This window comes from Bufo bufo, chromosome 1 (genome assembly GCF_905171765.1).
Source record: "Bufo bufo chromosome 1, aBufBuf1.1, whole genome shotgun sequence".
Taxonomy (NCBI): Eukaryota; Metazoa; Chordata; class Amphibia; order Anura; family Bufonidae; genus Bufo; species Bufo bufo.
Genome location: NC_053389.1, coordinates 548,900,570 through 548,924,536, shown reverse-complemented (window position 1 = coordinate 548,924,536; position 23,967 = coordinate 548,900,570). Strand labels below are relative to the sequence as shown.

Below are 23,967 nucleotides of genomic sequence, written 5' to 3'. Positions count from 1 at the left end.
CAACCTACAGAGCACTCCATGTGTCTCATTTCTGTTCCCTCTGTTGGGGGTAATTAACTATTTTTATGCTGCAGGATGTGACTCCCTTTTATGGGACCGGGATTTAAAATCTTTTCAGTGTTATGTTCAGCATACCCTTATATTTTTTCCTCGGATGTCACAATAATGCAGTTTTCAAAGCAACATAAGACTAAACATATGTACCACCAGAACAAAAGAGATAATGCCGAGGTCTGTGGTTGCAAATAGGTTTCATCTGTAGTTACTAACAAGTTATATGAATAGAAATGATTATCAGCTCCATGTAGTTCCTAACTCAGGGTTTACAGGCTGCTGTTTCTGAAAGATCCAATATTAATGTTTTCCCCCTAAAATGTCAGAAAATTCCAAGAGTCTCCTTGATAAAGTAGAAGAGTTCAACAAAAGATCTACATTATCCTGGAGATACATGGTATACACTAAGCTAATACTCAAATCCAGAAGCCTGGTGTGTTTCAAGTATGGATTTGACTTAGCTTTCTCTAGAACTAGAGAACCCAGGAGACTTGGTCCTATTCTCCATCCCTCATGCAGTCAGTCCAGGAAAGCTTAGGTTTCTACATTTTTTAACTTGCATAAATGAGCTTGATTTTCTTTTGGTAACCATTAACTTCTCTCCCTAAGGTCATGAATGGCAGTCGAATAATAATTTCATTAGATATTAACTGGAGGAACTTGTGTTGTACGACTTTGCTTGGAACACATCCCTGGCAGACACACCCGGAGTAATGTTACAGTAAAACTGGCCATACACAGCGAAGCTTCCAGTAAGATGCATCAAAACTATCATAAGCCAAGTTGAGCTCAAGTCAAAACCAGGAGTGAATTCAAAAAAGAGGAGAAATCACATCTGTCCATTATACGTTCTCTCCTTTTATGAGAGAATTGCATCAGGAAGCCTGACCATGTGGCCATACCTTAATAGTGCAGCATAAATGTAAGTGTGACAATAGTAGTTTTGTATAACTAGTAACCAAACAACTACATTTACTAAATGGTTCGTCCTGGTGTATGTGCTATCATCTATAAATGAGCTTTTTTTTGAGTGTCCAGCGACGGTAAAAAATCAAAGTCCCAACTGCTTTACCATTGAAATGATAACGTGCATAAATTAGTCATCCAGTCATTCATAGCTCTAGCAACAGTATGATTAATTCTCATTACAGTCTAATCTTCAAAAGAGTAGAATGGATGTTCAGATTTTGCTGGATCCTCGAAAATGCATGGGAAACTAACTTTTCCAGTGGCAGCAACATCCTCCCTCCGGCAAAGTAATAGGGTCAATAAAAAGTGATTTGCCTCTATACAGCACACACCTCACAAAGGGAACGGGTTAAATCCTAAACTGAAGGTCACATTGCAGCAGACTCTCAGCCATGAAGCTTCACCCTAGCATCTAAATCACAGAGCAGAGATCACATGAAATCCATTGCATCCAGATGCAAGTCTTGATCTTACCTAGGATAAGTGCTGGCACCTGAAGCTGTCCCATTGTCCTCCTGGCTGGGGACTCACTCAGAATCAGCTCCCTCCTGCAAAAGAAAGAAAAAAAAAAAACAATGAGGACTCGAGCTATACAATGGCTATAATACATATGAGGAGGAGAACATCTGTCTTACAGGATGTGCTTCCTCCTCTGCCCTCAGAATGACTGAGGAATTTCTCCTTTCAGACCCCAAAAAGTTGAGTCTTTAATTTTCTTGAGCATGCTCAGTGCAGAGAACATGACCCCCACCTCCTGTGCTGCACAGTAGTCACACCCCTCTCTGTCCTGAGCATTGCTGTGTCCTCCAGAGGTGACTTGCTCAAAGGTGTGAATGAATGAGATGATAGTGAAGACTTGCAGAGAAGCTTGTGTGCAATGACAGCAAGCACAGTTAAGGACAACAGCCCTTCTCAGTCTGTCATGTCCTCCTGTACTAGATCTAGTGCTATACAGTAGGGGGAACTGTTTTGTGGACAAAGCAATGTTTGGAGTTGTAGTTTCACAACAGCTGGAGTCCTAAAGGAAGCTAATCCCTATTTTAGATGCTGATGACCTATTCTCCAAATAAATAAAAAATCTGCTCACCGGACTGTGTATCGTAGGTGTGGGCACCAATATCATGAAGCATCAGAGTCCAGCACTTGGCTTAAGTGCATTCACAAAATATAAATATCATTGTTTATTTTAATCCATATAAAAGGCGTTTTATAGAATAATGTCATCAATATCAGATTGGTGGGGGTCTGACACTGGATACCCTCCAATCAGCTGTTTGTGGCAGAGAACTCACTAAGGCTACTTTCACACTAGCGTTCGGAGCGGGTCCGTCTGATGTTTCATCAGACGGATCCGCTCCTATAATGCAGACGTTTGCATCCGTTCAGAACGGATCCGTCTGCATTATTACTTAGAAAAAAATTCTAAGTGTGAAAGTAGCCTGAACGGATCCGTCCAGACTTTACATTGAAAGTCAATTGGGGCGGATCCGTTTGAAGATTGAGCCATATAGTGTCATCTTCAAACGGATCCATCCCCATTGACCTACATTGTAAGTCTGGACGGATCCGTTTGCCTCCGCAAGGCCAGGCGGACACCCGAACGCTGCAAGCTGCGTTCAGGTGTCCGCTCGCTGAGCGGAGCGGAGGCTGAACGCTGGCAGGCGGATGCATTCTCAGTGGATCCGCCTCCACTGAGAATGCATTAGGGCTGGACGGCTGCGTTCGGGGCCGCTTGTGAGCCCCTTCAAACGGAGCTCACGAGCGGACACCCGAACGCAGGTGTGAAAGTAGCCTTAACCACACCAACACAGGGGGAAACATACACACTCTAGGCATATATGTCCTTTATCAGATTTGAGCCCAGAACTCCAGCACTGTAAAACGAGCAGCTAACCACTGAGCTATCCAAGGTTGCTTGGTTTCTTGTTTCATAGCAGAAATTCTCAATTTCCCCCACCCTGAATCAAACTAGCACCCCCACAGATCAGCTGTTTTGGACTTCCATGGCTCTGAAAGCTAAAAGTGTACAGTCGTGGCCAAAAGTTTTGAGAATTACATAAATATTGGAAATTGGAAAAGTTGCTGCTTAAGTTTTTATAATAACAATTTGCATATACTCCAGAATGTTATGAAGAGTGATCAGATGAATTTCATAGTCCTTCTTTGCCATGAAAATTAACTTAATCCCAAAAAAAACATTTCCACTGCATTTCATTGCTGTCATTAAAGGACCTGCTGAGATCATTTCAGTAATCGTCTTGTTAACTCAGGTGAGAATGTTGACGAGCACAAGGCTGGAGATCATTATGTCAGGCTGATTGGGTTAAAATGGCAGACTTGACATGTTAAAAGGAGGGTGATGCTTGAAATCATTGTTCTTCCATTGTTAACCATGGTGACCTGCAAAGAAACGCGTGCAGCCATCATTGCGTTGCATAAAAATGGCTTCACAGGCAAGGATATTGGTCTACTAAGATTGCACCTCAATCAACAATTTATAGGATCATCAAGAACTTCAAGGAAAGAGGTTCAATTCTTGTTAAGAAGGCTTCAGGGCGTCCAAGAAAGTCCAGCAAGCAACAGGATCGTCTCCTAAAGAGGATTCAGCTGCGGGATCGGAGTGCCACCAGTGCAGAGCTTGCTCAGGAATGGCAGCAGGCAGGTGTGAGCGCATCTGCACGCACAGTGAGGCGAAGAATTTTTGAAGATGGCCTGGTGTCAAGAAGGGCAGCAAAGAAGCCACTTCTCTCCAAAAAAAACATCAGGGACAGATTGAGCTTCTGCAGAAAGTATGGTGAATGGACTGCTGATGACTGGGGCAAAGTCATATTCTCAGATGAAGCCTCTTTCCGATTGTTTGGGGCATCTGGAAAAAGGCTTGTCCGGAGAAGAAAAGGTGAGAGCTACCATCAGTCCTGTGTCATGCCAACAGTAAATCATCCTGAGACCATTCATGTGTGGGGTTGCTTCTCATCCAAGGGAGTGGGCTCACTCACAATTTTGCCCAAAAACACAGCCATGAATAAAGAATGGTACCAAAACACCCAACTTCTTCCAACAATCCAACAACAGTTTGGTGAAGAACAATGCATTTTCCAGCACGATGGAGCACCGTGCCATAAGGCAAAAGTGATAACTAAGTGGCTCGGGGACCAAAACGTTTACACTTTGGGTCCATGGCCTGGAAACTCCCCAGATCTTAATCCCATTGAGAACTTGTGGTCAATCCTCAAGAGACGGGTGGACAAACAAAAACCCACTAATTCTGACAAACTCCAAGAAGTGATTATGAAAGAATGGGTTGCTATCAGTCAGGAATTGGCCCAGAAGTTGATTGAGAGCATGCCCAGTCGAATTGCAGAGGTCCTGAAAAAGAAGGGCCAACACCGCAAATACTGACTCTTTGCAGAAATGTCATGTAATTGTCGATAAAAGCCTTTGAAGCGTATGAAGTGCGTGTAATTATATTTCACTACATCACAGAAACACCTGAAACAAAGATCTAAAAGCAGTTTAGCAGCAAACTTTGTGAAAACTAACATTTGTGTCATTCTCAAAACTTTTGGCCACGACTGTACATGCTGAAGCTCAGCTCCCATTCACTTGAAAGGGAGCTGAGCTGCAGTACCCAGCACGGCCACTACACAGGGGATAGTGCTGTCTACCTCCGGCTCTGTATAGTTTGCGGCACTGTGACAGGCTTAAGCATCAGATCAGTGGGGGTTCTGGGTGTCAGACCCCCACCAATCTGATATTGATGACCTATCCTGAGGATTGGTCATCAATATCTGTAGTCCAGAGAACCCCTAGTTGTCTGTCAGTAATTACAGATAGTGTACAGTATTTCGGAATATTCTGGCAAACAATAGATTTCTGATTTATGAATTTTACCAGATGTGTATATATAGTAAAGATCCTGGGTAGTGCTTCCGTGGGTTTCTGATCCGTGCTTCCGCACCGCAAGTGAATAGGTCCGCAACCGTGATGCGGGGTGCACACGGCCAGTGCCCAGTGTATTGCGGACCCGCAATACGGCCACGGCGGGGCAACAGCCGTGTGCATGAGCCCTAAAACATAGCTCTCTGTAATGATGAGCCTGTCAGGATTTCATGGTGCAGGACCTTTTTTTGTTTGGAGGAATCTGCAACAGAGGCCCTGAACGGGGTCTCCAGATGAGATGTGAACATGCCACTACACGTATAGAGAAATAATCGTATTTACATAGCAGTATATCCTTTACAGATCATGTAGATGACTAAGAACGTTTTATTAACTATCATGAAACCTTTCCTACACCCTGGCATTTACTCCATGCTCTTATGTGATTAAGTGCCTGGAATGCAACTCTTACAACCACTGATCTCTAGGAATGTGGTGCATGTCGTCCATCACCTATGGCTCCATTTGCAAGAGAGCATTCAGTCCATTGTCTCATTTGCAGCTATGAATAATATTTCACACAATCATATACAGTACAATACATAATCAGTTCCATTCACTGACACCACAGAGCAGAGAATAAAAGTGTAATTAAAAGGTGAAACAGGACATTGAATTACATTTATAGGTGTCCAAGTGTTTTATACCGATGGCCTATCCTCAGGATAGGTCATTGGTATCTGACTCAAGGCATCCTCAATTATCAGCTATTTGAAGAGACCAAGGTGGCCTCTTCTTAGGCCAGTGATGTCACGTTCATTGGTCACATGGCCTGGGCGCAGCTTAGTCCCTTTTAAGTGAGTGGGACTGAGCTGCAATACCAAGCGCAGCCACTATCCAATTGAGGGCACTGTGCTTGGTAAGCTGTTAGGAGACCGTGGCACTCACCAGAGCGCAGCAGTCTCTTCAAACAGCAGATTGGTGGCGATGCTGGGAGTCAGTCCCACTGCACCATTCATTGGGTAATAGATTGTTGTTGCAGCTACCTAAATCATTTACATAGAGCTATCCCCTATACACTGTATGGGTAGGAGCTATCGCTAATGCTATTGCTCGTCCCCGTACAGATTCAATGTTTGCCGGCAGCAGTTTAGTTGCGATCTGCTGCCAGCAAACAATGATTCTGTATGGGGACTAGCGATGGATTAGCTATCGCTCCTCCCCATACTGTGGAGACGATCACTGCATGTAAATGTAGCAGTCTCCTCCTCTGGCGAGCAAGCAATTCTCCTACATTGGGCCATGTAAAGGGGCCTTTAAGCAGTGTAAACAGCCAGACTGCCTCATTCTGCACCAGATTTATCACAGTGGTTGATGCTGGATGATAAAGCTATGCAGGAGTCGTTTTGTTAGTATTGTCTAGCTTTCCTCTTGTTCCTACACTGTTTACATTCACTGACATCCTGCACTTATCACAAATCTTGACCTCAGGGTATTCACTGCCCAGACAAGTGCTAGACTGTTAGGATCAAAACGGAAATGTGCCTGGAATGATAGCTGTCATGTCTAGTGAAGATCAGAGTGCTGCCGGTAATAACAGCATCCAGCAGTGAGATGGAGAAGTTGTGTCCTCTGATGGTCAGTCTCCTACCTATAGTAAGGATGAATTCCTTGTCATAAGAAGCTGATTGAGGAGAAGATTCCCAGACAGATGCAACAAGAGTCAGAGGTTTACTTACTACATAGAGGTAGCTCCCCACTCTAGAATGGTGGAAGGAAATCAGTCAGACACAGGCGTAACATGAAAAAGGATGTTTATTGGTCTCACTTGGAGAAACAATAGGCTACTTTCACATCTGCATTTTTAATTCAGGTTTTGAGATCTGACAGAGGATCTTAAAATCTAAACGAAAAGGATCCGTTCCATTTAATACATCCTGATGGCTCAGTTTCAGTCGGATCTGGTTGTATTAACTGAACAAACCTGATCCGGCACCATTGACTTTAATTTTTATTCCCGATCAGGTTTGTTCAGTTTTGCAAAACGGACACAAAACGCTGCTTGCAATTGAACTGAACTGATGCATTCAGATTTGGCTTGGGGCTACTCCTAAGGGCATTATCTAAGTAACCCCCCTCGGTCTTCATCCTTTAACCCCTATACAGGCATCTGGACTTCACTTCAGGGGACCACCAGGCTGCTGCCTCTAGAAATACTCTCTTTTCAGTGGCTGCTGAGCCACAAGAGTCGATAGACACCACAGCGGAGCACCAAGGGATCAGGCAAAACCATAGGCTGAAGTCAGGGTAGGCAGCACTAGTATAAACCAGTATAGTCTAAATGTCAGGGCACTTCTGCAGGAACCAGCTAACTAAACAACCTATTGCTCAGGCACCTTAAATAACTCAAGTCAGGCTACCATAGAGCGGGGCAGAAGGAAGTGTGCATACACTGTCATTTTTTATCTAATCTCTTTTTATTAAGATTTTCTGTCTTGACAAACGAGCAAAGTGATACAAAGATGAAAAGTTCACTTCATGCCAAACAATAAAAGTTCAATGCATCCGGGGAATGAGTAGAAGCATGTTGGGAGGAGGTAGGGGGGTGGGGAAACATAAACAATGAACAAAGGGGGGGGGGGGGAAAACAGGGATAAACATTTTTCAGTTGCAGCTGATACATAGCCGTATGTGAGGTAACATATCTTCATTAAGGCCTGGACAAAGGCTCAGATCTCAGGAAAGGCAAAATTCCACGACGAAGGCAAATGCAGATGCAAAGGCAGAGGCAGAAGCGACCCAAGTAGACACAGGCTCCCATCTGCCACATATTATGGTGAAGTTGTCTAAAAGCTTTCCAGGGGTTCCACAGCCTAACATACTTAGTGTGTGCTCTGTTAGCCCAGCCAGCTAACTCCTCCATAATACATACCTGGTCCACTTTGTCAAACCACTGTTCTAAGGTGGGAGGGTTAGTGCTCAACCACTGAAGTGGAATTAGTAGTCTGGCTACCTGATTCCAAAATGTGTGAAGCCCGGGACACGACCACAAAATATGGATTAACGTACCACTGTGTTGTTTGCATCTCCAACATGTGTCAGATTCTAGTAACCCTTTTTTGAAGAGTTTCCTAGGGTCATTGTATACACTGCCATTTTAAGGGGCACGAGAGGTACTTGTATGCTCTAGGACAGGGGTCAGCAACTTTCAACACTCTGGCTGTGGTAAAACTACAACTTCCAGCATGCACAGTTGCTTAGCTGTACTCGGGGATCCTATTTAATCCTGCTACTGGATCTTGGGTGTGTCTCACTCTGGAGTGTCTTGTGAAGCAGAGTCCTGGTGAGGCTCTGTGTGAGTGGTCTCAGCCGGGTGGGCTGAGGGGCCACGAGGCTAGGCGATAGCCTGAACTTTGGGGAACGCGGTGACGCCTGTGAAACAAGGATCACGAGGCCAGAGTCGGGAGGACTACTGGGCCACAATCCCCCAAAAGGTATTGAAGTGTCACAGCCTGGAGGTTGCTGGACTGAATGGCTGAGGAAAGCCGCATTTGTGTTCCATGTGTGAACAGGGCTCTCTAGGTGAGTCAGGGATACACTTGTGTTTAGTTAGAGCCTAGCCGGGAAAGCATTTGTTATTTTGTGTGGATGTCACACGTGATAAGTTGAAGCTGCGACTTCTTAACCTGTGCTTTGCTAAAGTGTCTGAAATAAAGCAAGAGTTTGGACATTATAATCGTGTCTGCGAAGATATCTGTGAGTGTGACCCCCGAAAAGAGACGATCCCTTACAATATATATATATATATATATATATATATATATATAAAAAAGGGAAGAGCTGTAGCTTTTACAATTTATGCATACATATACCTTTTTGATCATTTTTTTTTCAATAATAAAGCTCACCACAATGTCCCCCAGTAGTAATTATTCCCCTTATAATGTGACAGTAGAAACATGCCCCCTAAGAGGCAGTAAAAAATACCCCTTTTAATGTGTGCCAGTACAAAAATGCCCCCATTCTGTGTGCCAGTACAACAAATTCCTCCTCTTGATGCCCCCAGTTAAGCTAATTTCCCCATACTGTCCCCATAATGTGTGCCGGTATAAAATACACTTATATAGTAGATGAGGGACCAGTTTTTAACAGAAATTAATGTTAACGACTCTAATCTACTTTTTTTTTCAAATATCTCGGAAGTAGGGATTGAGTTCCTGGACCTACAGGTGACAATAGAAGGACAAAAAGTTGTCTGTAACACTTTCCATGAAAAAGTAGCCAAGAACAGTTTTATACTTTATAATAGCTGCCATTTACCAGGGTGGCTCACAAATCTCCCTTTGTGAGGGAATCAAGCGCAACTGTAAATTTGAAGAAGAGGCAGCCAGAATGAAAGAGGCACTTGAGAAAGTATGTAAATTGGATAGGTCGACTTTTTTTAAACAAAAGACAAGAAACATTAATGAGATGTCCACAGAAGTAATGAGGTTGATATTACCCTTTAATACACAATACTTAAAAATTCCGTAAATTATAGCCAAACACTGGCATTATCCTTAGAAGGACAAGACCATAGGTCCTATGTTCCCTAAAACCCCACAGATAGCTTTTAAAAAAGCATCAAACTTAGGTCTGAAGGTTGCACCGTCGGCTAAAACAAAAAGCATAAAGAGAATATCTGTACATCGAATGGTGGGTTTAAAAGGTTTTTACCGTTGTGGGACTTGTATGTTGCAAATTGACTTCCTTTCTAAGAAAAAAAGTGGAAGTATCATCTACCACAACCATACATACACAAAAAATAAGAGAGCACTTGACGTGTCATTCCGATGGTGTAATTTATATAATAGAGTGCCCCTGCGGTAAGCAGTACGAGGGGAGAACCAAAAGACCGTTAAAGAAGCGTATTGCTGAACATCTAGCCAATATTAAAAAAGGATATACTAATCACACTCTGTCCAACCACTTTAAGGGAACTACATTGGAAAGATGTCCAGAGTAGAGTCTCGACAAATTTTTGAGTTCAACACACTTACCCCACAAGGTCTAAATGCAGAGATTGAGTTGTTTGGATTTCTGTTGATTTTGGGTGGACACCTTCCATCGCTGAGGGACCATTGTTATGAGTAACCGGTGGTCCCTCCTCTGTGGAAGGCTACCACCTTATGATCCACTGCAACATATTCAACAATGAAGTTTTGAGTTGAAGTATTGAGTCGATAAGAGAATAGGATCTTTTAGTGTAGTCTACAGTCGTGGCCAAAAGTTTTGAGAATGACACAAATATTAGTTTTCACAAAGCTTGCTGCTAAACTGCTTTTATATCTTTGTTTCAGTTGTTTCTGTGATGTAGTGAAATATAATTACACGCACTTCATACGTTTCAAAGGCTTTTATCGACAATTACATGACATTTATGCAAAGAGTCAGTATTTGCAGTGTTGGCCCTTCTTTTTCAGGACCTCTGCAATTCGACTGGGCATGCTCTCAATCAACTTCTGGGCCAATTCCTGACTGATAGCAACCCATTCTTTCATAATCACTTCTTGGAGTTTGTCAGAATTAGTGGGTTTTTGTTTGTCCGCCCGCCTCTTGAGGATTGACCACAAGTTCTCAATGGGATTAAGATCTGGGGAGTTTCCAGGCCATGGACCCAAAATGTCAATGTTTTGGTCCCCGAGCCACTTAGTTTTTACTTTTGCCTTATGGCACGGTGCTCCATCGTGCTGGGAAATACATTGTTCTTCACCAAACTGTTGTTGGATTGTTGGAAGAAGTTGCTGTTGGAGGGTGTTTTGGTACCATTCTTTATTCATGGCTGTGTTTTTGGGCAAAATTGTGAGTGAGCCCACTCCCTTGGATGAGAAGCAACCTCACACATGAATGGTCTCAGGATGCTTTACTATTGGCATGACACATGACTGTTGGTAGCGCTTACCTTTTCTTCTCCGGACAAGCCTTTTTCCAGATGCCTCAAACAATCGGAAAAAGGTTTCATCGGAGAATATGACTTTGCCCCAGTCCTCAGCAGTCCATTCACCATACTTTCTGCAGAAGATCAATCTGTCCCTGATGTTTTTTTTGGAGAGAAGTGGCTTCTTTGCTGGCCTTCTTGACACCAGGCCATCTTCCAAAAGTCTTCGCCTCACTGTGCGTGCAAATGCGCTCACACCTGCCTGCTGCCATTCCTGAGCAAGCTCTGCACTGGTGGCACTCCGATCCCGCAGCTGAATCCTTTTTAGGAGACGATCCTGGCGCTTGCTGGACTTTCTTGGACGCCCTGAAGCCTTCTTAACAAGAATTGAACCTCTTTCCTTGAAGTTCTTGATGATCCTATAAATTGTTTATTGAGGTGCAATCTTAGTAGCCACAATATCCTTGCCTGTGAAGCCATTTTTATGCAACGCAATGATGGCTGCACGCGTTTCTTTGCAGGTCACCATGGTTAACAATGGAAGAACAATGATTTCAAGCATCACCCTCCTTTTAACATGTCAAGATTGCCATTTTAACCCAATCAGCCTGACATAATGATCTCCAGCCTTGTGCTCGTCAACATTCTCACCTGAGTTAACAAGACGATTACTGAAATGATCTCAGCAGGTCCTTTAATGACAGCAATGAAATGCAGTGGAAAGTTTTTTTTGGGATTAAGTTAATTTTCATGGCAAAGAAGGACTATGCAATTCATCTGATCACTCTTCATAACATTCTGGAGTATATGCAAATTGCTATTATAAAAACTTAAGCAGCAACTTTTACAATTTCCAATATTTATGTAATTCTCAAAACTTTTGGCCACGACTGTATATTAACATTGTTGAGCAATTTTTGATAACTATGGACCTCAAATATGTAGTTGTATGTCATACATGAAATATATGTAATTTTAGTGAGCATTTTTAACAATAGATAAAAATCCTCTATTGGGACGACAGATGGAAGTATTCAAGCAGCAATGGAACGCTGTTTTTGGTAATGCGCTTGTTTTTCTGTTCGTGATATCTGTCATTTCATTGCTCCACCCCTTCTTCTGTGTACCTCACTTCCTGTTTCTCCATACTGCTCCAGGCATTGAACAGGTACACATGTATTCTCATGTACAGTCAGGTCCATAAATATTGGGACATCAACACAATTCTAACATTTTTGGCTCTATACACCAGCACAATGGATTTGAAATAAAACTAACAAGATGTGCTTTAACTGCAGACTGTCAGCTTTAATTTAAGGGTATTTACATCCAAATCAGACGAACGGTGTAGGAATTACAACAGTTTGCATACGTGCCTCCCACTTGTTAAGGGACCAAAAGTAATGGGACAATTGGCTTCTCAGCTGTTCCATGGCCAGGTGTGTGTTATTCCCTCATTATCCCAATTACAATGAGCAGATAAAAGTCCAGAGTTAATTTCAAGTGTGCTATGGGCATTTGGAATCTGTTGCTGTCAACTCTCAAGATGAGATCCAAAGAGCTGTCACTATCAGTGAAGCAAGCCATCATTAGGCTGAAAAAAACAAAACAAACCCATCAGAGAGACAGCAAAAACATTAGACGGGGCCAAAACAACTGTTTGGAACATTCTTAAAAAGAAGGAACGCATCGGTGAGCTCAGCAACACCAAAAGACCCGGAAGACCACGGAAAACAACTGTGGTAAATGACCAAAGAATTTGTTCCCTGGTGAAGAAAACACCCTTCACAACAGTTAACCAGATCAAGAACACTCTCCAGGAGGTAGGTGTATGTGTGTCAAAGTCAACAATCAAGAGAAGACTTCACCAGAGTGAATACAGAGGGTTCACCACAAGATGTAAACCATTGGTGAGCCTCCAAAACAGGAAGGCCAGATTAGAGTTTGCCAAACGACATCTAAAAAAGCCTTCACAGTTCTGGAACAGCATCCTATGGACAGATGAGACCAAGATCAACTTGTACCAGAGTGATGGGAAGAGTATGGAGAAGGAAAGGAACTGCTCATGATACTAAGCATACCTCATCAGTGAAGCATGGTGGTGGTAGTGTCATGGCGTGGGCATGTTTGGCTGCCAATGGAACTGGTTCTCTTGTATTTATTGAGTATGTGACTGCTGACAAAAGCAACAGGGTGAATTCTGAAGTGTTTCTGGCAATATTATCTGCTCATATTCAGCCAAAAGCTTCAGAACTCATTGGACGGCGCTTCACAGTGCAGATGGCCAATGACCCAAAGCATACTGCAAAAGCAACCAAAGAGTTTTTTTAAGGGAAAGAAGTGGAATGTTATGCAATGGGCAAGTCAATCACCTGACCTGAATCCGAATGAGCATGCATTTCACTTGCTGAAGACAAAACTGAAGAGAAAATGGCCCAAGAACAAGCAGGAACTGAAGACAGTTGCATTAGGGCCTGGCAGAGCATCACGAGGAATGAAACCCAGCGTCTGGTGATGTCTATGCGTTCCAGACTTCAGGCTGTAATTGACTGCAAAGGATTTGCAACCAAGTATTAAAAAGTGAAAGTTTGATTTATGATTATTATTCTGTCCCATTACTTTTGGTCCCTTAACAAGTGGGAGGCACATATGCAAACTGTTGTAATTCCTACACCGTTCACCTGATTTGGATGTAGATACCCTCAAATTAAAGCTGACAGTCTGCAGTTAAAGCACATCTAGTTTGTTTCATTTCAAATCCATTGTAGTGGTGCATAGAGCCAAAAATCTTAGAATTGTGTCGATATCCCAATATTTATGGACCTGACTGTAAGCTTACAAAAGCATCATCTTTTGACCGCACAATACCAGAATCCATCTGTTCTGCTGTACTCTGTTATCTGGCTTACAGAATAAAGCAACTTACACTGATAAACTCGGTGTTCGGGAGTTCAAGCTATCTAAAAAGGATTGTCTGCTGTGATTATATCTGCTTATACAGGCCAGGCATAGAGGTCTCACTAGGGATAAATCGCTATTACAACAATCGGAGTCAGAATAGGAACAAAAAACGCAATTCCCTTTAAAAAAAATGCATTGAAAAACGCATGGGTGTTTTTTTTATTTTTATTTTTTTATCTGGAACAACATACACAGAGGGGATTAATGACTGCTCTTTGAGATGAAGAGACTAAAGAAAAACTCTAAAATGACAGATAAGGACAATTAAGGTTCAAGTTCAGTTTTTGGGTAATACCCTATAACATAGGAAGTGAGGTATAAAAAAACGGGGTTGTTATTTGAGGCTGAGATACCACTGAGGAAGAGGTCAGTTATAATTTAGACCTCGAAACGCATTTGGGAATATATGCTCAGCCTTCAGGTACCCGTGACGAGTGAATTTTTATCTGCTAGCAGAATTCATCAAAGAATTGTTTTCTTTTATAACTGTGAAAGCAAGTGTTAACTACTACTCCCGACTGCTGCACCTGGGACCTGGGAGATTTCCTGGATTGGGTGTAACCCAAACAAACTGGTCTCACCACGTGGAGTGCTGCAACTAAATGCGGATCAACACCAAGGACGTGGTGATTAAAGGACGGCAGTGAATTTGGTCTACTATACTACTGGATACAACTAAATGCAGGTTGCTCCATTTATCGAATGGGACGCCACTGGGAGCTCTGTACTCATGCCCTGATTCTACAAATAGTAAGTACTGGAACAACTACACTTACTTAACTGAATAACGTCACAAACAAATGATGAAAAACCTCGCACAGACGATTTAAACGGCTTGTACCTAATCCCGAGTGGGGAAGATATGAAGTTACCCCATTGTGACGGATAACGGTCTGTTGATTATTGTTTATTTTGCAACAAAAAGAAGTCCTTAAGAGCAAAAGTCTCCCTCAAACCCTTGGAACTTTTATATATTTTAATGCTGGAACTGCGTTATAATTCTATATGCTGAATAATTGTTCGTTGCTATACAGATAGTGAGCGAATTTGGGTGAGGTGTATATACGTTATCCAATAGCGACTTTTAACTATTATTTACATGGTGGATTATGGCTGGTTTGAACTGCTCAGATCTGAGAGCTCCACACTGATAATATTAATACCAGAACCAGACAACTAAGAGTGTGACGATCTGCGGGATACTGGGCGGACAACTCAGCTATAATATACCACAGATTATTATATGTTAAGGTCATCTTTGAAGGTTAATTTTTTATGTTTAGATTTCTTACTGTGATCTATATGTATATTTGTGTTTTACGGAAATAAAATACTTCACTCCGCATTGACACCAGTTGCCGAGTGCCAGTCTGTAATACTATACACTTATATAGTGCCCCCAGTAAATACTGCTCCTCTCCCCCTTCCCCATAGTGCCCACTTTAATGTGCAGTACAAAATGCCCCCAGTAGATGCCCCCATAGTGCTCCACTTTCTCTCTTCCCCATATTTATGCCCATAATGTGTGCCATTATAAAATGCCCCTATATAGTGCTGCAGTAGGTGCCCTCATAGTGCCCCCCATAATGGAACTCATTTCCCACGGCCCTGCTGCCGCCTCTGCCCCCCACTTATCTCTAGGACCACGCCACCCGAGGTTAATCGCCTCACCTCACCTATTTGGCAGTGCGGCTCTGGAGCCCTCCCAGGTCCAGTGGGCCCCGGCATTTGCCCTGGTATGCTGGTTGCTGATGCCTGCCCTGATTAGGCGCATCCTCTGCTCTGGCAACCCAGGGGATATCATAGACCGGTGTAAAATGCTCTCTATAATGAATTCTCCAATATGAGTCCAGTATATTCAAGAGGAGAGTGTTCCCCTAACCACACTCCATTTCTCTCAGCGGTGACTGATAGGCTGCAGTGTATGCCCATAATTCAACCTGTTGATTAATGTAGAGGCATCAATCATCCGTTCATTAATACGCAGGACCCATATACCATGTGTGCTCCTAATAGCCAAACTGACCTGTACTAACAGCTGTACAGACCTAAAGCTGTACTAGACTTCCCTTTCATAAGGGTAACATACATTTTTACAGCGTGAATAAGCCCTCAAAGGGGGTGGTCTGAGATAATAAAAAATCTTGGAAAACCCTTAGAATTGCTTAAAATAAAAAAAATCATGATATACTCACCAATTTCTCCAGAGCTGGCACAGCACTCCTGTCAGTGTTTGTTTACAAACAGAGGTGGTGAGACATGACCGCTGCAGCCAATCACTGTAGACAACTGAGGACTCGGAGTGTTCATGTGATGCGTCATTGGATAATCGGTGGCACCTTTACACCGGCAGATCATCACTAATGAGTGTTCCTACGAACTCTTGGTAGCCATTATCTGTCCGATGCTCAGCCAGTGTAAAGGGACCTTAACATATAGTGCTTCATTTAGTGAGATGTGCCGGATCTTCCTCAGATGCTTTTCAGTTTGCAGAAATCTTTGTGAAGGTTTCACAGTAAATTGGTGTCATTAAAAGTACAATAGACTTGGAATTTCAGTGATGATTGAAAAGAAAAACTTATATGGATAAAAGCCTCTGGGGAGACTCAGGAGACAATATTTTACTTTAATTATAGGAAATGACCTACAGTAATTATATGCTTTTTAAGAATTTTCAAAACTACATGAATGCACTTGATAATTCTGAATTATAAATTACTTGAAAAAGTGCTTTAATTGAAAAACAAATGTAAAAAAATACATATATTCTGCATGTGTGGTTATATGTGATTTAAAGTAGTTTTACAGGCTTCCAATATTGATGATCTATCCTCAGGATATGTCATTAACCCTTTTCCCCATGAGACGATTTTCTGTTTTTGTGTTTTCGTTTTTCGCTCCCTGCCTTCCCAGAGCCATAACGTTTTTATTTTTCCATTCACATAGCCATATTTTTGCGGGACAAGTAGTACTTTCTAAAGACACCATTTAATATTGCATAGGATATAGTGGGACGTGGGGAAAAATTCCAAATGGGGTGGAATTGGAAAAAAAATGCAATTCTGCCACAGTTTTACAGTTTGTTTTTTTACGGCGTTCACTATGTGGTAAAACTGACTTGTGCTTTTCATTCTCCAGGTCAGTATGAATCCGGCGATACCACTTATGTATAGTTTTTCTTGCATTTTGATACTGAAAAAAATAAATATTTTTTTTCTCTTTGTCATATTCTGACCCCTATAACTTTTTTGTAGTTATGTGTGCAGAGCTGTGTGAGGACCCATTTTTTGCGGGCGATCTGTACATTTTATTGATACCATTCTAGGGTGTGTATGACTTTTTATAAAAAAAATTGTGGGAAGAGAAGCGACCAAAAAACTGTGAATCAGACATTTTGACACTTTTCGCTTTTTTTCCCATTTTGTCCATAAAAAATGTTGTCTGTCCCTTGATTGTTGCATAATTTGTCCAGTAAAAAGAAAAATTCCAGGTGACAACTCTTCCGACACCCCGCAACTCAGATCAGCTATTCCATGCAGCCACTTTCACTGGAACTAACATTGCGGATGGAGAGGGAACCACTGGTCGGGTTGGATTACGCCCTCATCTCCCATTCACGTCAATGGAGGCTGAAGTGCAGTAACTCAGCATGGCCACTAAACTCTGAATGGCGCTGTGGTTCCCTCTCCTTTCACAGTATTAGGTCCAGCACATTAGGCAGTAGGGGTGTGGGGTGTCGGACCCTCACCAATATTTAAGTCCCTGAGGATAGGTCATTAATATTGGATGTCTGGAAACTTCTTTTAAAGGGTACACCCATAACCTATGTATTATATGATTCCAAAATAAGGGAAAATGCAATAATAACATTGTACTTAGCCAGCATTTTTTTTCACCGCTAAACGTCAAGCTTGAAAGTGTAATACTAATGGTCTATCCTTGGGATAGGTCATCAATATTTCATCAGTGGGTGTCTGACTCCCTACACCCTGGCTAATCACAAAGAGGTTACATTCATTTCATTAATTGCCCAAGCACAGCAGATTTGGTTGTGGTCTTGCCTGGTACTGCAGTACACAGCAGGAAATTCACTGTTAAACCAGACCCAATCCATTCCATGCACCATTGCACCATTGCACCATTGCTCCTCCTGCTTCCTCTGCCAGATCCTCACTCTCCTTCTTGATTGACAGGGCCAGGCAAGATGACTGTGCAGGAACCTGATTCTGCCAATCAGGAAGGAGAGGGAAGGACTGGCAGAGGGTGCACAGAGTGGATTGGGCACGCCCTTAACTGTTCTTTGTGTACAGCAATAGGTTGCTAAGTGAAAAGTGTTATTACATTCAGCTGAGCTAGCCTTACAAGCATTAGGCCTCTTGAACACGACCGTATGTATTTTGTGGTCTGCAAAAAAACGGATCAGCAAAAAATATGTGTGCGTATTTTGCGGAACAGAACAGCTGGCCCTTAATAGAACAGTACTATTCTAATGCGAACAATAATAGGACATGTTCTATTTTTTTGCGGAACGGAAATACGGACATACAGAAACGAAATTCACACAGAGTAACTTCTGTTTTGTTTTTTTTGCGGACCAATTGAAGTGAATGGTTCCGCATACGGTCCGCAAAAAAAACGGAACGGACAGGTAAAGAAAATACATTCGTGTGCAAGAGGCCTTACAAGGAATTAACTGCTTCAAGATGGGAACTGAGCCTCTGTACCAGGCTCTTAAGATACACCTTCAATATTTAAGTCCCTGAAGAGCCTTTTAAGAATAGTTTTCTTTGTTAAGTTGCGTTCAGCAGCACAATAAAGTACTGAGATGAAGATTACATATAGTAGTAATTTATTAATTAAATAGGTTTGAAAAATAAATGTACCGTAATTGTTTGTAGTCAATTGTAAATTGGTTCATTTCATGCTTATTCCTCTAAAAAGGAAAAAGAAAATTCGAACCCTCCCTAGTTCATTATTACCATGACACATACCTAGACCACTGGAATGCAGGAATGTGTTAATGATAGATGATACCCTGATTAGGGCATACAAGCCATTGCATGGGTGAAGGAGCAACAAGGTCCTGGGCGGATGGATTCTGTGTGCTTCACTGAAGAGGTTAATGGTGGAATATAACCCCCTGACATAATAGGTAAGAATGCAGCTTTATCTATGCATTCTAATTGTGTACTTCACAGGCATTCAGTTCTGATCCCTAAAGCAGTGATAACGTGGTAGCTTTGGCATTCCCTGTATACTGCATACCATTTCCGTATCTTATTCGCTAATAAAAGGCACTGATGGGCTAAAAAATGTCTCTAAGGCCTCTTTCACACGACCGTTGTGTGCACCCGTGGCCGTTGTGCCGTTTTCCGTTTTTTTTCGCGGACCCCATGACTTTCAATGGGTCCGTGGAAAAAACGGAAAATGCACCGTTTTGCAGCCGCATCCGAGATCCGTGTTTCCTGGCCGTGAAAAAAATATGACCTGTCCTATTTTTTTCACGGCCAACGGTTCACGAACCCATTCAAGTCAATGGGTCCGTGAAAGAACACGGATGCACACAAGATTGCATCCGTGTCCGTGATCCGTGGCCGTAGGTTACTTTTTATACAGACGGATCCGAAGATCCGTCTGCATAAAAGCTTTTTCATAGCTGAGTTTTCACTTCGTGAAAACTCAGAACCGACAGTATATTCTAACACAGAAGCGTTCCCATGGTGATGGGGACGCTTCTAGTTAGAATACACTACAAACTGTGTACAAGACTGCCCCCTGCTGCCTGGCAGCACCCGATCTCTTACAGGGGGCCGTGATCAGCACAATTAACCCCTTCAGGTGCGGCACCTGAATGGGTTAATTGTACTATCATATCCCCCTGTAAGAGATCAGGGCTGCCAGGCAGCAGGGGGCAGACCCTCCCCCCCTCCCCAGTTTGAATATCATTGGTGGCCAGTGCGGCCCCCCCCCCTCTATTGTAATAATAGGTTGGTGGCCAGTGCGGCCCCCCCCCTCTATTGTAATAATAGCTTGGTGGCCAGTGCCTCTATTGTAATTATTCGTTGGTGGCACAGTGTGCGCCCCCCCCTCCCTCCCTCTATTGTAATAATTCGTTGGTGGCACAGTGTGCGCCCCCCATCGGCCCCCCCTCCCTCTATAGCATTAACAACATTGGTGGCCAGTGTGCGGCCTCCCATCTCCCCCCCCCATCATTGGTGGCAGCGGAGTTCCGATCGGAGTCCCAGTTTAATCGCTGGGGCTCCGATCGGTAACCATGGCAACCAGGACGCTACTACAGTCCTGGTTGCCATGGTTACTTAGCAATAGTACATTAGTAGAAGATTCATACCTACCTGCTGGTGGCTGCTGCGATGTTCGTGTCCGGCCGGGAGCTCCACCTACTGGTAAGTGACAGGGTCTGTGCGGCGCATTGCTAAATGAACTGTCACTTACCAGTAGGAGGAGCTCCCGGCCGGACACGAACATCGCAGCTCCCAGGTAAGTATGAATCTTTTACTATTGTACTATTGCTAGTATCCCGCTGCCACCAATGATCGGGGGGGGAGATGGGAGGCCGCACACTGGCCACCAATGTTGTTAATGCTATAGAGGGAGGGGGGGCCGATGAGGGGCGCACACTGTGCCACCAACGATTTATTACAATAGAGGGAGGAAGGGGGGCGCACACTGTGCCACCAACGATTTATTACAATAGAGGGAGGAAGGGGGGGGGGGCGCACACTGTGCCACCAACGAATTATTACAATAGAGGGAGGAAGGGGGGGGGGCCGCACTGGCCACCAATGATATTCAAACTGGGAAGGGGGGGGTCTGCCCCCTGCTGCCTGGCAGCAGGGGGATATGATAGTACAATTAACCCCTTCAGGTGCGGCACCTGAGGGGTTAATTGTGCTGATCACGGCCCCCTGTAAGAGATCGGATGCTGCTAGGCAGCAGGGGGCAGTCATGTACACAGTTTGTAGTATATTCTAACTAGAAGCGTCCCCATCACCATGGGAACGCCTCTGTGTTAGAATATACTGTCGGAAATGAGGTTTCACGATCTAACTCATATCCGACAGTATATTCTAACATAGAGGCGTTCCCATGGTGATGGGGACGCTTCAAGTTAAAATATACCATCGGATTGGAGAAAACTCCGATCCGATGGTATAAAAGGAACTCCAGACTTTACATTGAAAGTCAATGGGGACGGATCCGTTTGAAATGGCACCATATTGTGTCAACGTCAAACGGATCCGTCCCCATTGACTTGCATTGTAATTCAGGACGGATCCGATTGGCTCCGCACGGCCAGGCGGACACCAAAACGACTTTTTTTTCATGTCCGAGGATCCTCCAAAAATCAAGGAAGACCCACAGACGAAAAAACGGTCACGGATCACGGAAAAACGGGACCCCGTTTTGCGGACCGTGAAAATATACTGTCGTGTGCAATAAGCCTAAGGCTACTTTCACACTTAGAATTACATTTTTCCGGATCTCAATACCAGAGAAAAACACTTCAGTTTTGTCCCCATTCATCGTCAATGAGGACAAAACATAACTGAACAGAACCGAATGCTCCAAAATGCATTCCGTTCCGTTTGGTTCCGTTCTCATACCAGAGAGCAAACCGCAGCATGCTACGTTTTTCTTTCTGTCCTGGGATGCGGAGCAAAACAGATCCGGAATGACCCACAATGCAAGTCAATGGGGTCGGATCTGACACAATCTGACACCATAGAAAACAGATTAATCATTGCTATGTTAAAGATAATACAACCGGATCCTCTCATAACGGATGCAGATGGTTGTATTATCAGTAACGGAAGCGCTTTTGCAAAAACGCAAGTGTGAAAGTAGCCTAATAATAAACGTTGGAGGAGATTTACTATGCTATGTACGACACTTTTGTGGCATTAAAAAGTCACACATTCTGTCGCACAATATTTTTGCGGCAACATTTGCGCCTTTCCCCACTTTTCTGAAAGGGCAAAAAAGGGGGAGTGGTGAGGGCAGGGAGGGACAGCAGGCCTGGCACATTTATCTTTTTTCACGCCATTTTTCTGCCATGCATAAAGACAGAAATCTACGACAGCTAGGAGGCTGTTGCACGGCCAGTGGAAAGATACGACAAATCTATGAGAGCTGGGGGAATCAAGATCTTCAAAAAAAACACCAGTTTTGATAAATATCCCCCATTGTGTTTTTTGTATGCAATACACAAGTCAACTTTGCGGCCACAGAATTTCTATACACATGACAATACTTTTTCCTACCATGAGTAATGTGAGTAATGTCTTTTTTATAATACAATCATATCAAGTTGCAGTGTTTCACACCAGAGATGTCCTCTGTTAAAACAACTGGTAGCTGTATTCCTATCCAAAGAAAACAGGGAATCCATGATCCACAGATTGTCCAGCTAACTATATCAAGGGTTAAAGGTACATACACATTAGATGAACATTGGCCATACTTGCGAGTTATGGAGATGCCACAACTCTCTCCTGAGGACAGATATTGAGGAAAAGCAGGATCAGACATATTGGATTTCAACAGGTCCAGTCATTTGTTCTAAAAGGAGATAAGCCACTGCCAGAAGTTTCTAGAAGAGGCTTATTCCCATTTCTCAATTAGAATACATGCACACTCGACTGACCCAAGCATTCATGTCTATAGTACATTCAGAAAGTCTTCAGACCCTTTCAATTTTTCATATTTTATGCTGCGGCCTTGTGCTAAAATAAAAAATGTTTCCCTATCATTCTGCACTCAGTGATGGAGTGTAAACAGAATGTTCCGGCTCTGTCAGGTTAGTTGTGGACTGTCAGTGGACTGCCATTTCAGGTCTCTCCAGAGGTGTTTGATTGGGTTCCAGTCAGGTGTCTGGCTGGGGTACTCAAGGACATTCACTGAGTTGTTTATAAGCCACTAAAGGTCTATCTTGGTTTTATCAGACATTCATTTGTCTTTCACACGAATGGTTTTTGCGTTCCGTATACGGGCCCTTTTTTGAGTTCCGTATATGGTCCGTATACGGAACCATTCATTTCAATGGTTCCGCAAAAACACCGGAATGTACTCCATATGCATTCCGTTTCTGTATTTCCGTTTTTCCGTTCCGTTCAAAGATAGAACATGTCCTTTTACTGCCCGCAAATCACGTTCTGTGGCTCCATTCAAGTCAATGGGTCCGCAAAAAAAATGGAACACATATGGAATGTACTCCGTATGTCTTCCGTATCTGTTCCGTTTTTGCGGAACCATCTATAGAAAATGTTATGCCCAGCCCATTTTTTTCTATGTAATTACTGTATACTGTATATGCCATATGGAGAAACGGAACGGAAAAATGTAATGGAACCGGAAACACTACTGAAACAAAAAACGGAAAAACGGATCCATTAAAAACGGCCCGCAAAACACTGAAAAAGCCATACAGTCGTGTGAACAAGCCCTTTTACTGAGGAGAGACCATGGCCATTCTGCCATAAAGCCCAGATTGGACTGCTGAAAAGTTCTGAATACGTATGTCCAAATAAAAAAAATTATTTTCCTTTTTAATAAATTTGCAAACATTTCTAACATTCTGTTTTCACTTTCTCATTAAGAGGATTGAGTGCAGATTTATGGGGGGAAAACTAGAATTTATTTTTTAAGTTTAGCACAAGGCTGCAACATAACAAAACATGAAAAAGGGTGAAAGGGTCTGAAAATTTCCAGAATGCATTGTATGAAGGGGGAGTCAGAAGGAATAACTGTCGGCTGTATAAGAGTTAGGGCTCATTCATACAACCGTACGAATGAGTCCGCATCCGTTCCGCAAACGTCTACGCAAAATCAATACTGTAGACTGCGTTTAAAGCAACTTTATTTTAACAGATTAGTCAGTCTCTTAAAATACACATAAAGTAAAAATTGAGTGAAAAATAACTAGTCTCTGCAGTTAACTTGCTTAATTTCTTCCTGAACTATGTAGTCCTTAAGCTCGCCGGCTTTCTGCTCCAATTGTAGGAGCTCATTGGCTTTGTCTTCATTAGCTTTGTTCAGGTCATCAATCTTCTCTTCTAAATCTGTAATGAAAACATGTCAGAAGTGCATTGTGAAGCTGAAAATATAATATCAACACGATTTAAAAGCAGGTATATGTGCTTTCTATAATTATTACAAGCCAGAAAGCA

At 42.9% G+C, this 23,967-nt stretch overlaps 2 protein-coding genes across 2 annotated transcripts in view; both read right to left on the bottom strand.

Moving 5' to 3' along the window:
• Nucleotides 1-1,740, bottom strand: part of LAMB1 (laminin subunit beta 1) — a 55,002-nt gene extending 53,262 nt beyond the window's left edge. Inside the window, exons 1-2 of the mRNA XM_040412460.1 lie at nucleotides 1,659-1,740; nucleotides 1,498-1,571 (exon numbers count right to left, since the gene is read on the bottom strand). Of these exons, the coding sequence (XP_040268394.1) occupies nucleotides 1,498-1,531 (34 nt within the window). The 5' untranslated portion in view covers nucleotides 1,532-1,571; nucleotides 1,659-1,740. The remainder of the gene's footprint in view (nucleotides 1-1,497; nucleotides 1,572-1,658) is intronic.
• Nucleotides 1,741-23,719: 21,979 nt separating this feature from the next.
• LAMB4 (laminin subunit beta 4) overlaps nucleotides 23,720-23,967 on the bottom strand; it is a 158,880-nt gene continuing 158,632 nt past the window's right edge. The window contains exon 35 of the mRNA XM_040413904.1: nucleotides 23,720-23,859. Within this exon, the coding sequence (XP_040269838.1) occupies nucleotides 23,720-23,859 (140 nt within the window). The remainder of the gene's footprint in view (nucleotides 23,860-23,967) is intronic.